This window comes from Arvicanthis niloticus, chromosome 2, assembly GCF_011762505.2.
Source record: "Arvicanthis niloticus isolate mArvNil1 chromosome 2, mArvNil1.pat.X, whole genome shotgun sequence".
NCBI lineage: Eukaryota > Metazoa > Chordata > Mammalia > Rodentia > Muridae > Arvicanthis > Arvicanthis niloticus.
In genome coordinates, this window is record NC_047659.1 from 114,433,982 (window position 1) to 114,446,661 (window position 12,680).

General features: G+C 41.0%; 1 protein-coding gene across 1 annotated transcript; it reads left to right on the top strand.

Annotated features, from left to right (window-relative positions):
* The first annotated feature begins 20 nt into the window (after positions 1-20).
* Positions 21-12,196, top strand: Polr3f (RNA polymerase III subunit F). The gene is made up of 9 exons (XM_034494266.2): positions 21-390; positions 1,115-1,232; positions 4,764-4,831; positions 5,515-5,582; positions 6,702-6,814; positions 8,411-8,554; positions 8,751-8,858; positions 9,623-9,814; positions 11,544-12,196. The coding sequence occupies exons 1-9, from the start codon at positions 329-331 to the stop codon at positions 11,619-11,621; spliced, it is 951 nt and encodes a 316-aa protein (XP_034350157.1). The 5' UTR covers positions 21-328; the 3' UTR covers positions 11,622-12,196.
* Positions 12,197-12,680: the final 484 nt, after the last annotated feature.

Consider the following 12,680-nt stretch of genomic DNA (forward strand, 5'->3'; position numbering starts at 1 on the left):
GGTGTCCAAGAATATGCCTATTCAGCGGATGGAAGAGGGTAAAGAGGGCGACCCTACTCAGCGTACTGGAGCAAGAAGCTCTCGTCCAACAAGCACTGAAATTTGGGACAACAGAAGGGAGTCGTTGTGGCGACCCTGATGAGTAAGGCGGAACAGGCGCAGCACCGACGCCCCAAGCCGATGCGTGGAAGAAAGCCCGGCGCGACCCGACGAAGAAGGTCCCTCGCCCGTCTCACGTCTCCGCCCCCGGCTCGTGCCTCCACGGATTCTCGAGACTTCCAGCGCTCTCCGTGGGGCTACTTTTCCTCTAGTCTCGAAAACCGCCCTCATGGCGGAGGTGAAGGTGAAGGTGCAGCCGCCGGACGCGGATCCCGTGGAAATAGAAAACAGGTAATGCAGTGAAGCTAGGTTTCCGACGCTAGGCGAGCAGTCAGCTGGATAGCTGGATAGGTGGTGGATGGCACCACCCGGTGTGTGGGCGCCCCCCTCCCAATTAGGGAGAGTAGAACTCTTCAGAAGCTCCAGAGCAGCGTGACAGCTTGAAACTTTATAGAATTGACCTCTCCGGGATTCTATTATAGCACTTGGAACGTGACAGCAGCCAGTGTCAGAAAAGAGACCTGCATTTTCCCCGTAGTTCTAGGGCATGTGTTCGAATCCAGGATTGCTCGGTTGCCAAGGGAAGTTCTATAAGAGAACGCTCGGGCCAATTTAAGGTTCACTTTGTGATTGCAAAGATCGTTGCGCTAAGTAGGTTCAGTGGGTGCCTTAACCCCCATAGCGCACATTTGTTTTTAGGTTATAATGTAATTAAAAGACAACGACTTTCTCAACATTATTATCGTGGATAATAAGTTTATTACACCCAAACAAATTAATCCCTCCAGTTTGTTTGGAGGGGATAATTTCTCAAACAGACTCTAGTCATGGTGAATCATTATAACATGCCCCCCAACACACACACGCACGCACGCGCACACACACACACACACACACACACACACACGTATTCACTTTGCTATACTTATAACATTGAGATTTCAGCTTAACTATCATGAATCTTCCTTATTTGCCTTTTAAAACAAACATAAACCATTTATACCTTTGTTCCTAGAATTATAGAGTTATGCCACCAGTTCCCTCATGGAATCACAGATCAAGTAATTCAGAATGAAATGCCTCACATAGAAGCCCAGCAACGGGCAGTGGCCATCAATAGACTGTTGTCCATGGTAAGGTGAATTCAACTAATTCATGTAATTTGTTGTATATTATGGTTTTCACTGCTTCCTGTCACACAGTTGTGATGGTCAGCTTTGCTGGGCTATGATACCCCTACATATCTGCCTACTTGCTGTTTCTGGGATGTTCTAGAATGTGGTATTTGAATTGCTGTGCTAACTGTAGAAGGTGAGTGGGCACCATCCAATTTAGTATCAGCCTAAGTAGAAGACATGAGGACAGAGGCACTTACCCCAGCCTATTCAGAGTCCCAGGAACAGCCTAATCCCTTTACCTCTTTTTGTCCTTAGGCTTCTTTTTTTTTTTTTTTTTTAAAGATTTATTTATATTATGTATGTGAGTACACTGTCACTCTCTTCAGACACAACAGAAGAGGGAATTGGATCTTATTACAGATGGTTGTGAGCCACCATGTGGTTGCTGGGAATTAAACTCAGGACCTCTGGAAGAACAGTCAGTGCTCTTAACCACTGGGCCATCTCTCCAGCTCCTGTCCTTAGGCTTCTACATTCCATCTACACCATTGACTTTCCATCACTGAGGCTAATGCATCAGGTCTGTGCCGTTGGTCTATGCCACTGGCCTTCTTGAGTCTCCAGCTTACAGGAGACTTATAAGAATTCTCCCCCACCCTAATCACATGAAGTAATAATCACATAATAAGCCTCCTTTTTAGTGAGCCAATATGCTAATTGTAAGGCCAAAATGTGTGACTTGATTCCAAACCAGGGAAAGGATTAGAATGTCTGAATTGGAAGAAAAAAATAATTATCTGAATGCCATTTGACAAGATGAAGAAACTGCATGCAGTTCTGCTATAACTAATTGTTATTAGCTTCATTGACACAAAAAGACACATGGGTGTAGTGTGTTCTTGCCTTGTTTTACTTCCTGTTATGAACACATACTGTTCGATACTTTAAATCTCCTATTCACAAGCTGTTACATTCCTTTTTTCCTGAGGCTGTTTTGGTTTGGCTTTACTAGTTAAGAGTCTTACACTAGGTCTCTTCTGAATGACTTTTTTTTTTTTTTTTTTTTTTTTTAAACTTCCAGCCTTGTGTTGATCCTGCCGCTAGCTTTTAGCTATTCCTTATAAAATATTTCCACTGTGAGTTTTTTTGAGTTACCAATAGCCTAGTGATTAGGTATCACAATGTCATTCTGAGCTTTTCATAAGCAGGAAGAAGTCCCACTGAGGGTCTTTGGGAAGAAGTACAGCCTCAGCTTCAGAGACAGTACAGTAGAGTTTTGATTGAAGCCCAAGAACCTGGAGCCCACATGCCTCTCTTCCAACTTTTGAAAAATGCCCCACCACATACTGTTCGATACTTTAAATCTCCTATTCACAAGCTGTTACATTCCTTTTTTCCTGAGGCTGTTTTGGTTTGGCTTTATTAGTTAAGAGTCTTACACTAGGTCTCTTCTGAATGACTGTTTTTTTTTTTTTTTTTTTTAAACTTCCAGCCTTGTGTTACACCTCGAGGCTCTAGATGCAGAGATTATAGGGATAGCCGAATCCTGTTAAGCCTTTGTCTTCATCTTTGTGGCTCAGAATTTGCAAACTTCTCTAGGAAGTAGTAAATAAAATAACTTTTGCAGCCCATCTGGTTTCTGTCACAACTGTATCACTTGTCATTTTAACAAGAAGCAGTCATGAGCCATGAACAGTGATTCATAAACAGGTGGGTGTGGCTTTTTTCTGATGAAATTTTATTAATAAAAAAGCAAGCAATGGGCCAGTGACTTCTGTTTTCACCCAAAGAAGTAAAGTTGGTGATTTCTGGGCTTCCTTTTTCTGTGTAGAATGATTCCTTGTTATCCTTCAGGACTCAGTTCTGCTGCTATTTCTAGGAAGATACCTGGAGCCCCCAGGTTGGGCCAGTCTTTTCTCTGAGTGTGCATCCACCCTTGTTTCTCTCTTAATGCCAACCAGATAGTATTGTAGTCATCTCTGTGCTTCCCTTTGAGAGTTTGATTGTACCTCAGTGGTAGAACATTCACCTAGCTTGCATGGTATGTTCAATCCTCAGCCCTATAATTCAACAACAAATTGTCCATTTAAACAGCTATCCTGGGCTGGAGAGATGGCTCAGTGGTTAAAAGCACTTGCTGTTCTTCTAGAGGACTTGGGTTCAATTCCAGTCAGGTAGTTCACATCTGGAATTCTAACCCAGAGTATCTGACTCTGGACTGGCCTCCCCAGGCACCTGCTCTTGCAGAAATATGATTAAAAATAAAAATAATTAAAAAAAATCAAACAAACCAGCCATCCTAACAATGGTATAGTACAAGGGTTTAGTACGTGGCTAGAATAGCCAGAATAAATGACAGAAGGGGACCTATGAGTTGAGTTTTGTGATCTCACTTTGCCATATTGTGAAGAAAGGAGGGCATTACAGTTTCTCCAGTAGGCAAGCCTGTTTTACATTCCTAACATTTAGTAGGGCCTCTTCTTGGTTACAGATCCTGTAACTGCTGCAAGCTCAGTGGTACACACCCTGGATTCTCTAGGTGTCCAGGCCCAAGGAGGTTCAAAAGTGTGAAAGAACAGGATTTATCTTAGTTTGCTTCATTATATAAAATACCACTACTAGAGACCTTTTGTTCATTGGTTAACCTTTTTGCCTAATTCTCCTATCACAGAATTAAATTGTACATATTAGTAAATGTCATTAATAACTATAGTTTGACTTTTTGCATGCATCTGTTCACTGCATTCATGCCTGGTACCCACAAAGGCCAGAAGAGGGTACTGAGTTCCTGGAACTGAAGTTACAGACTGTCTTAAGCTACATATGGTTATTGAGAACTGAACCCCAGTCCTCTCTCTGTAAGAACACCTAGTGCTCTTAAGTGCTGAGCTGTCACCTCACCCCCCCCAGGTTAAGAATATTTGCTCTTACAAAGGCCTGAGTTTGATTTCCAGTACCCACATATATGATGGTTTGCACCTGGCTGTAACTTTAGTTCCAGGGATTCAGTGCCCTCTTTTGGCGTCCATGAGCATTGTATACACATGGTGTACAGACATACATGTTAGCAAAATATCCATATACATTAAGAAATAACATAATTTTCCCCCTGAGATAGAGTTTCTCTGTATAACCTTGACTGTCCAAGAACTTACTCTGTAGACTAGGCTGACTTAAAACTCAGATCTGCCTGAGTCTGCCTCCTGAGCTCTGCCAATAAAGGCTTGTGCCACCACCACCACTGGCTAAGAAATGCAACAGATCTTTAAAAAACTCGTTTATATCCTGGCCAGATAACAAAGCCAAGTCAGTATGTGGGGCACTATTAGTATCTCTAGCTTGAACTATCTTTATATTAGTTTTTAAAAATACCTTGTTTGAGGTGTGTGAGGATTTTAAAATCCTCAGTCTCAGATGAAGAACTGACAAATGTGGGAGGCAGAATCGTTTAGTGTGTATAATCAACACATTTAAAACTGCAGTAACACTTGCCATCAGAATTGATATGAGTAATTGACTACGATTTTCTATTTTAAAACACTTTAGGGTCAGTTGGATCTTTTAAGGAGTAATACAGGCCTTTTATATAGAATAAAAGATTCTCAGAATGCTGGGTAAGTAAGCACCTATTTTTTAATTTTTAGAAAAATTTGTTTATTGCAAAAGTGATGTACGTATTTTTAAAATGCTAACATAGTAACAGGTATTGTGGCGCATACCCATATCCCAACACTTGGGAAGGGCAGAAAGTTCAGGGCCAGCTTGAGCTATGTAAGACTGTATGTGAAGAATGTAGCTCAGTATGTGGTACACCTACAGTCCTGACACATGGGGGTGGAGGCAGGATGATGACGAGGTTGAAGACAATTTAGGCTATACATCGAAAGACCCTGCCTCAAAGTAAGAAAACAGAAGAGACTGATGTAAACTCATACCATTCCTGCTTTTGTTCTGTGTTTCCATTTCCCAGAGTACCTGTTCTTGGTAATGTCTTCTAGACAGATTTAAATATTCATAGACAATTCCATATTTATATATTATCCTTTTCCTTTTTTTTTTTTTTAAACAAGACTGAATCATGCTATCTATACAGTTCTGAAACTTGTTTTTTTCATTTATTGTATTTTGGACATTTTATCATGTTGGTACATACAGCTCTGTCTCATTCTTTTTAAGGTAAGTCTTTCTTTTGCTAAATAAGTCAGTATGATAGCCTTGTCTGCTAATTAAGTAGTCATGCAGATGATAACACAGCCTACAATTTTTCCTTTTTAAATTCTGCTTTTATTCCCTGCAGTAAAATGAAGGGGTCCGATAACCAGGAAAAATTAGTCTACCAAATCATAGAGGATGCAGGGAACAAAGGTGAGCATGTGAAGGGTGACGTGTTGTCTTTAGGTCCAGACCTAACGTGTTGTATTGTTCTGTTTATTTTATTTTATTTTATTTTATTTTTGGTTTTTTTTTTGAGACAGGGTTTCTCTGTGTAGCCCTGGCTGTCCTGGAACTCACTCTGTAGACCAGGCTGGCCTAGAACTCAGAAATCCACCTGCCTCTACCTCCCAAGTGCTGGGATTAAAGGCGTGTGCCACCACTGCCCAGCTTGTTTTTTTGTTTTGTTTTGTTTTTGTTTTTGTTTGTTTTCTTTTCTTTTCTTTTCTTTTTGGTTTGCTCAGTTTATTTTTTAAGAGAGTCCTTTCATGTAGACCAGGCTTTCATACTCAGTGTCTTCCTGCCTCATCCTCCTGATGGCTGGGATTACAGGCATGTCCTGCTACATGCAGCTAAGCATATATGTTTTACACACAGTCTCTTTTTTCATGTGCAACTTTCTTTGTTTGAAAAAAAAAAAAAAAAACTCATTATTTCCCATAATGGGTATTTACTGAATGTAAGGACCATAGCCTTATATTTTTTTCTGTCTTACAAGTAGAATGTTTTTTAAATAACAGATGTACATGCATTGAAGCAGCTAAACTTTTGAATTTTTTCCCCCATGGTTGAAGATGGCAGATGAACCTGATTCAAATTTAAGTTCCTTTTCACTTACAGTCTTAAGTGAAACTATCAGAAAATTGAGATTAGAGTAAAGGATTAGGGAGATGTGATGTAAGCCAGTAAACAGTGTTCATGGTTGGTTTTTTTTAAACAAAAATGTTCCTGTTTTATATATATTTTTAGAAAATGTCCTTTAGGTCTTTTACCCCTTTATCCTAGTGCTAGGAGAAGGAAAAGCAGGTGGACCTCTGAGTTCAAGGCCATCATGGCCTTTATAGCAGATAAATAGTGAAGCCCTCTCACAAAAACAAACAAACAAAACAAAACCACACCAAGATTCCAGGAAATTTCCAGTTAGAATGTAAAGAATACACTTTATTACTGGCTCTTGTAGTCTTTCTTTATCCCAGTGTTTGTTTCTTGAGGCTTTAGTTTCTGAAAGTTTGTGTTGAATGATGTGCTGTCAGCTTTCCTACTTTCTTACAGGAATATGGAGTAGAGATATTCGGTACAAAAGTAACTTGCCGTTAACAGAAATCAACAAAATTCTCAAGAATTTGGAAAGTAAAAAGCTTATTAAAGCCGTGAAGTCTGTAGCAGTGAGTAGTTGACTTTCTGGGTTCCACCGTGTAGTTCACTTAAGGCAGCTGTGCCAGCCGTGTGCTCAGCCTCATTCGTTAATTTATGTGGGATTTTAAGACAAATGGAGTTTCATTGTTGTTTTTTGTTTTGTTTTTTTAAAAAGACTATAAAAATTTAGCTCCCGTTGTGCTGACTCTAACCTGCTGTCTACTGGACTCTTGATGTCTCTCTCGCCTACTCCCAACTTTGTCCTGTGCTCTACAGAAAAGAGAGTCTGGAGCCTTGAGTACATTCCCTAGTTTGTGTGTTGTATGAGATAATTCAGTTAATCCTAGCACATTGTCTCACTCAGCAAGTGTTTGTTGATTGGAACATGACAGGTACTGCTTTGCACTTGGAGGACGTTAATGACCAAGTCAGGGAAAGATCCCTGCCTGTCTCTTACACTGAACCAAATTTGTGTTTTTCCTTTTCTCTCTCTATCTTGAATATTCAGTGATTAAAAAAAAAAATGACCTAATGTGAAGACATAGAGTGTTCTTACTGCTTACTGCTTGCTGTGAGAAATCACACTGACAAGGCAACACTGAACAATTCCAACTAGGTGGAATTATGGGAAAGACAGTGAAAGTTAAATGTTTGCTGGTCTTTGGGGTAAGGTCTAGGGAACATAGAATAGATGAAGCGCAGGAGATATTTTGGGGCAGCCAAACTGTTCTATAAAACAAAAGCCTTAAGCATGTGTTGAAACCTATAGACAATGCACAGAGTAATCTTAGTTGTACTGTATTATTTTATGTTGAGAGAGAGGTTGGATAATATAATAAGGGCTGGTCTTGAATGTTATGAATGCAGGGTCTTTCCTGCCTTAACCACTACCTGAGTCATGGGATTTCCAGGTATATTCTACCATGTCCAGCCATCTGCATTGTTTTTTAATATTTTAAAAGTTATTTAGACATTAGGGGGATGCCAGAGTGGAATGCAGAAACTAGTGGTTGGATATGGCTCAGCACTTAGGAGCACTGACTACTTCTCCAGAGGACCCAGGTTCAGCACCTACGTCGTAGCTCACAACCACCTGCACCTCCAGTTCTAGGGGATCTGACATCCTCTTCTTGCCTTTGTGGGTAGTAGCCCAGATATACACCAATGCCCACACACATTAAGTAATTTTAAAAACTAAAATAACTGTGACAGAATTTTGGAAACCACACCACTAGGGGTTAGAGGAATAGGGGCTGACCTTAGTACTTGTAGAAATGAATGGTGTTCATAAAACGAAAGGCAAAGGAAAATTCTTAAATACTATATTATATCTGAAGCAGTGCTCTTTTCTTAAATACTATATTATATCTGAAGCAGTGCTCTTTCCCTTTCTGTGAGGCTTCTGATGTACTATATATAGCAGCAGACCATGGACAGTGCTGGCTGCAGTACTGTTTCCTTAAAGGTGGCCCTCACTTTAGAGGACCGCCTCAAGTTTAGTAACTCTCTGCTGTCTTTGCAGTAATTCTGTACATTGAAAACTGTCCTAAAATATGAACTTTACTGCTCAAGCTTAGCTTCTAGAATAGTTTATAAACAAATGATATGTACATATTCTTTCCTAGGCTTCCAAAAAGAAGGTTTATATGCTCTATAACCTGCAGCCAGACCGATCTGTGACTGGCGGAGCCTGGTACAGTGACCAGGATTTCGAATCTGAATTTGTTGAGGTGCTTAATCAACAGTGTTTCAAATTCCTACAAAGCAAGGTGAGGTCATTAAGAAAACACCACAAGTCCTTTTAAAGTGTGGCTTTGTGAGAGATTGACTTTTGTATATCATATCTTAGAAGACCTGACAATCCTAAAAATAGGAAATTTTTACAGTATGTGCTACTGTTGGTGTGGCACAGAACTTTAGCACTAACATGCATTTTTGCTTGAGCCTCTTGTTCTAATCTTACAGGCAGAGACGGCAAGAGAAAGTAAACAGAACCCAGTGATACAGAGAAACAGTTCATTTGCTTCATCTCATGAAGTGTGGAAGTACATCTGTGAGCTGGGCATCAGTAAGGTCAGAGTTTATTTCTGCCCTGTCTGTGTGGTGTCGTCTTCCTCACAAGGCTGTAGCTTTGGTGTGTTTGATCCATCCATCCTTTCAGGCACACATTCTGCTGAACCCACTTTGGAAAAGCACTGTCCTAAAGTAGGCAGAGGCCTTTATGGTGTCTGACTCTAATGATCTCTTCTCAGTGCTATTTCACCCAAAGTGAAAATGTTCTTGACTGTGTGATAGTCGGGTTTGTTACAGTGTTAGTATGATTTATTGACACTTTCTTACTTAATCAAATGTAACACCGTTTTGAAGATGTTTACATAAAGACACAGATGCTTTTCATGGTCTGCAAAGAAGCCAAAGTGGCATTTGGAGAAGTCATTTTCAGTTCCTGGTTCCCAGATTTCTCATTGATAAAAAATTAGGAACTCAGGTTATTTCATGTCTCAAGTATCTCTCTCTGAAGACATTTTAAGAATATCCATCAAATTCTTGGGGAGGGAGATTTCTTTGTGGGTTTTTTGGTTGCCAAAGAAATGTCACTCATAAACCTTCAAAGTGTTTTTTTTTTTTTAAGAATGATGACATCAGTGTGGGGCTCAGCATGAAGCCAGGCTTCTGTCCTCAGGCTGTCAGTGGTTTGTGCTCATGTAGACTGTTACTCTTCCCCAGAGCATGGCTTTTCCACTTGACTGAGCAGCTGTGACCACTTGTTTGTCATACCGTTTCTGAAAGGATGTTTCTTTGTCTTTTATGCATACTTTCTATATACCCCTTTCTAGGTAGAGTTGTCCATGGAGGACATTGAAACCATCTTGAACACACTCATTTATGATGGCAAAGTGGAGATGACTATCATCGCTGCGAAGGAAGGCACTGTTGGCAGCGTAGATGGACATATGAAACTGTACAGGGCAGTCAACCCAATCCTCCCACCTACAGGCTTGGTCCGGGCACCCTGTGGACTCTGTCCCGTAAGTGAAAGCTGCTTCACTGTCGTATTTCTCACTATTAAATGCAGATGCCATAAAGAAACAACAGGCACAGCAGGCTTCCCACCTGTAAGTGTCACATGAGCTATTCAATCCCTCTCCCCAGACCCTTGATGGAGTCAGATTGTTAATAAATAAGACTTACATTCTTTCTTGGAACACTCAGGCAAGGGACATGCCCTTCTGTTCTTGGGCCTGAAATGGATACATTTTCACTGAGAGCAACCATTCTTCTCTGTAGGGAAGGAAATGAGATTTGTTGAAAACCCACTATGAACCAAGCATATTCTAATCTCCTGTGTCTTTGGAGCTAGTGGTGTTCTTTCTTTCCCCCAAAGAGTGAGGGAACTTAGGGGTAGGTGTAGCTCAGTAGCAGCGCATGCTCAGTGTACACAGGTCCTCTCTTCTCCAGATTTGATCCTCCAGTGCCCTCCCTCAAGAGAAAGAAGAAAGTTAAATTTAAGCAGAAAATACCACTTAGAATAAGTATATTGTTTTTTTCCCAGTATGCCTTAGCACTTTTGCTCATTCATTCCTGAAGCTATGGGGAGCAAAAGGCACTTCCTATCCTGTGGCATTTATACTTGTGGGCTCGCTACTCTGCCATACCCCTAAGCTCTCTGTGACTCAGTTTAAACTCCTAGACAGAAGCCAACATCCTGGGAATTCTGCTTAGCACCCTTTGAGGATAGTTAAACACAGAATATTTTCAACTTAGTAAAAATTAAGTTGTCCATAAATAAGGGCTCACTTCCTTCATTCCTGTGCACCTGCTGATAACCTTTTACCCAGGTAAAAGGGCAGGTGAATGGGTTCATCTTTATGCTATGTTAATATGCTTCCAAGCCAGGCAGGGCTGTGCACACCTTAGTCCCAGCACTTGGGAGGCAGAGGCAGAGAGGCAGAGAGGCAGAGAGAGGAGAGGCAGAGAGAGGAGAGGCAGAGAGGCAGGCAGAGAGGCAGGCAGAGAGGCAGAGAGAGGCAGAGAGGCAGAGGCAGAGAGGCAGAGGCAGAGGCAGAGAGAGGCAGAGGCAGAGAGAGGCAGAGGCAGAGGCAGAGGCAGAGAGGCAGAGAGAGAGAGGCAGAGAGAGAGGCAGAGAGAGAGGCAGAGAGAGAGGCAGAGAGAGAGGCAGAGAGAGAGAGAGAGGCAGAGAGGCAGAGAGAGAGGCAGAGAGGCAGAGAGAGGCAGAGGCAGAGAGGCAGAGAGAGAGGCAGAGAGAGAGAGAGAGGCAGAGAGAGAGAGAGAGAGAGAGGCAGAGAGAGAGAGGCAGAGAGAGAGAGAGAGGCAGAGAGGCAGAGAGAGAGGCAGAGAGGCAGAGAGAGAGGCAGAGAGGCAGAGAGGCAGAGGCAGAGAGGCAGAGAGGCAGAGAGAGGCAGAGGCAGAGGCAGAGGCAGAGGGAGTTTGATCTCTGAGTTTGAAGCCTGCCTATTCTACATAGTGAATTCCATGACAGCCAGGATTACATAGTGAGACCCTGTCTTAAAAAACAAAAACCAAAAGAACCAAACAAACCAAAAATATAAAAGCTTATAGTTAACCATGACCACAAAGTAGGCACTGTTACAGTATGCTCTTGAATATAGAATAGTCCTTATCTGTTTCAAAGAGTATTTTCTTTCTTTTTCTTTTAATGCTGCTTTAAATCAGTGGGGTTTTGATATTTCAAAACTTGAATTTGAATATAAACTTTTTATGTTTTCTTTTCTTAAGGTTTTTGATGACTGCCATGAAGGCGGTGAGATTTCACCATCTAATTGTATTTACATGACAGAGTGGCTCGAATTTTAATAGAGAGCTGTGAACTTTATTTACATTTGGCAAACTGAACTTCTTGGAGAGCAAATAATTCATGATGGAGTGTCAAATTTCTTTGAAAGTATACTTCACAATATTGGATATTGACTTACTGCTATGAAAACATTTATTTATGAAGACGGAACACAAAGCAGGTTAAGTTTAATAAAGTAAAATACCTTGACGGTCTGGAAGACAAGGAAATGGAGCCAGCAAACCTATGTTGACCAAATACTGAGATAAAGGCTGGAGTGAGAAGATGTTCCCTTGAGTTACTTCATTGAAAACTCCTTGGGTTTATTACCTCCATTTCTGTTTGGTTTTTCTTGGGTTTTGTTGAGAAGAAATTACAAGTGGTACAGGCAGGAACAGCTGATGATGGGAATGTGTGCCATCTTAGGGCCTGGGTGGTAGTGTGGGCATTCTTTTTCCATGCTATCTGTTCCTCTTCACCCCAGTAGGACTCTTTCAGAGGAATGTGTCTCCATACTGACCTCACTCCCAAATGCTGTTGTCCAGGACATATTTTCACATCACTGATATTCCATACTAAAGGAAATAATCTCACTGTTCCTGTCTTACTAAGGCTGTAACTTTCTCTGTATGCTTTATGCTTTAATTGCATTATTTCCTGGATTTTTTTTCCAGATTCTTATTCCATTCCTGTAGTGTGATTTTCTCTACCACTAGCACCACATTCAGATTTTATAGTCTAATCCCTATATGGAATGTGGTAAATGAGGTGTCACTTTGGAAGGTGACACTATGAGTGTAGAATCCTCATGAATTGGAATTAGGGCCTATATAGAAGAAGAGATCCAAAGTGTTCTATTACCCTACTGTCATGCAAGAACACGGGAAAAGAATAAGGAAGCGAGCCTTCATCAGACCAAGTAATCTACTAGCACCTGTCCCAGCATTTAGAATCATAAGTCATTTTCTTGATAAACCATCAGTCTACAGTGTTCTGTCAAAGCAGATAGACTAGATAGTATCTAATCTTTTAACTAAAATTAAAACTTAAAACTAGATAGGTGTGGTGATGCATTCTTT

Coding starts and splice junctions, on each gene's coding strand:
- Polr3f (XM_034494266.2), top strand. CDS start 329: ATGGCGGAGGTGAAGGTGAAGGTGCAGCCGCCGGACGCGGATCCCGTG. Junction 1,233..4,763: donor TCAATAGACTGTTGTCCATG/GTAAGGTGAATT, acceptor AAAACACTTTAG/GGTCAGTTGGATCTTTTAAG. Junction 9,815..11,543: donor CACCCTGTGGACTCTGTCCC/GTAAGTGAAAGC, acceptor TCTTTTCTTAAG/GTTTTTGATGACTGCCATGA.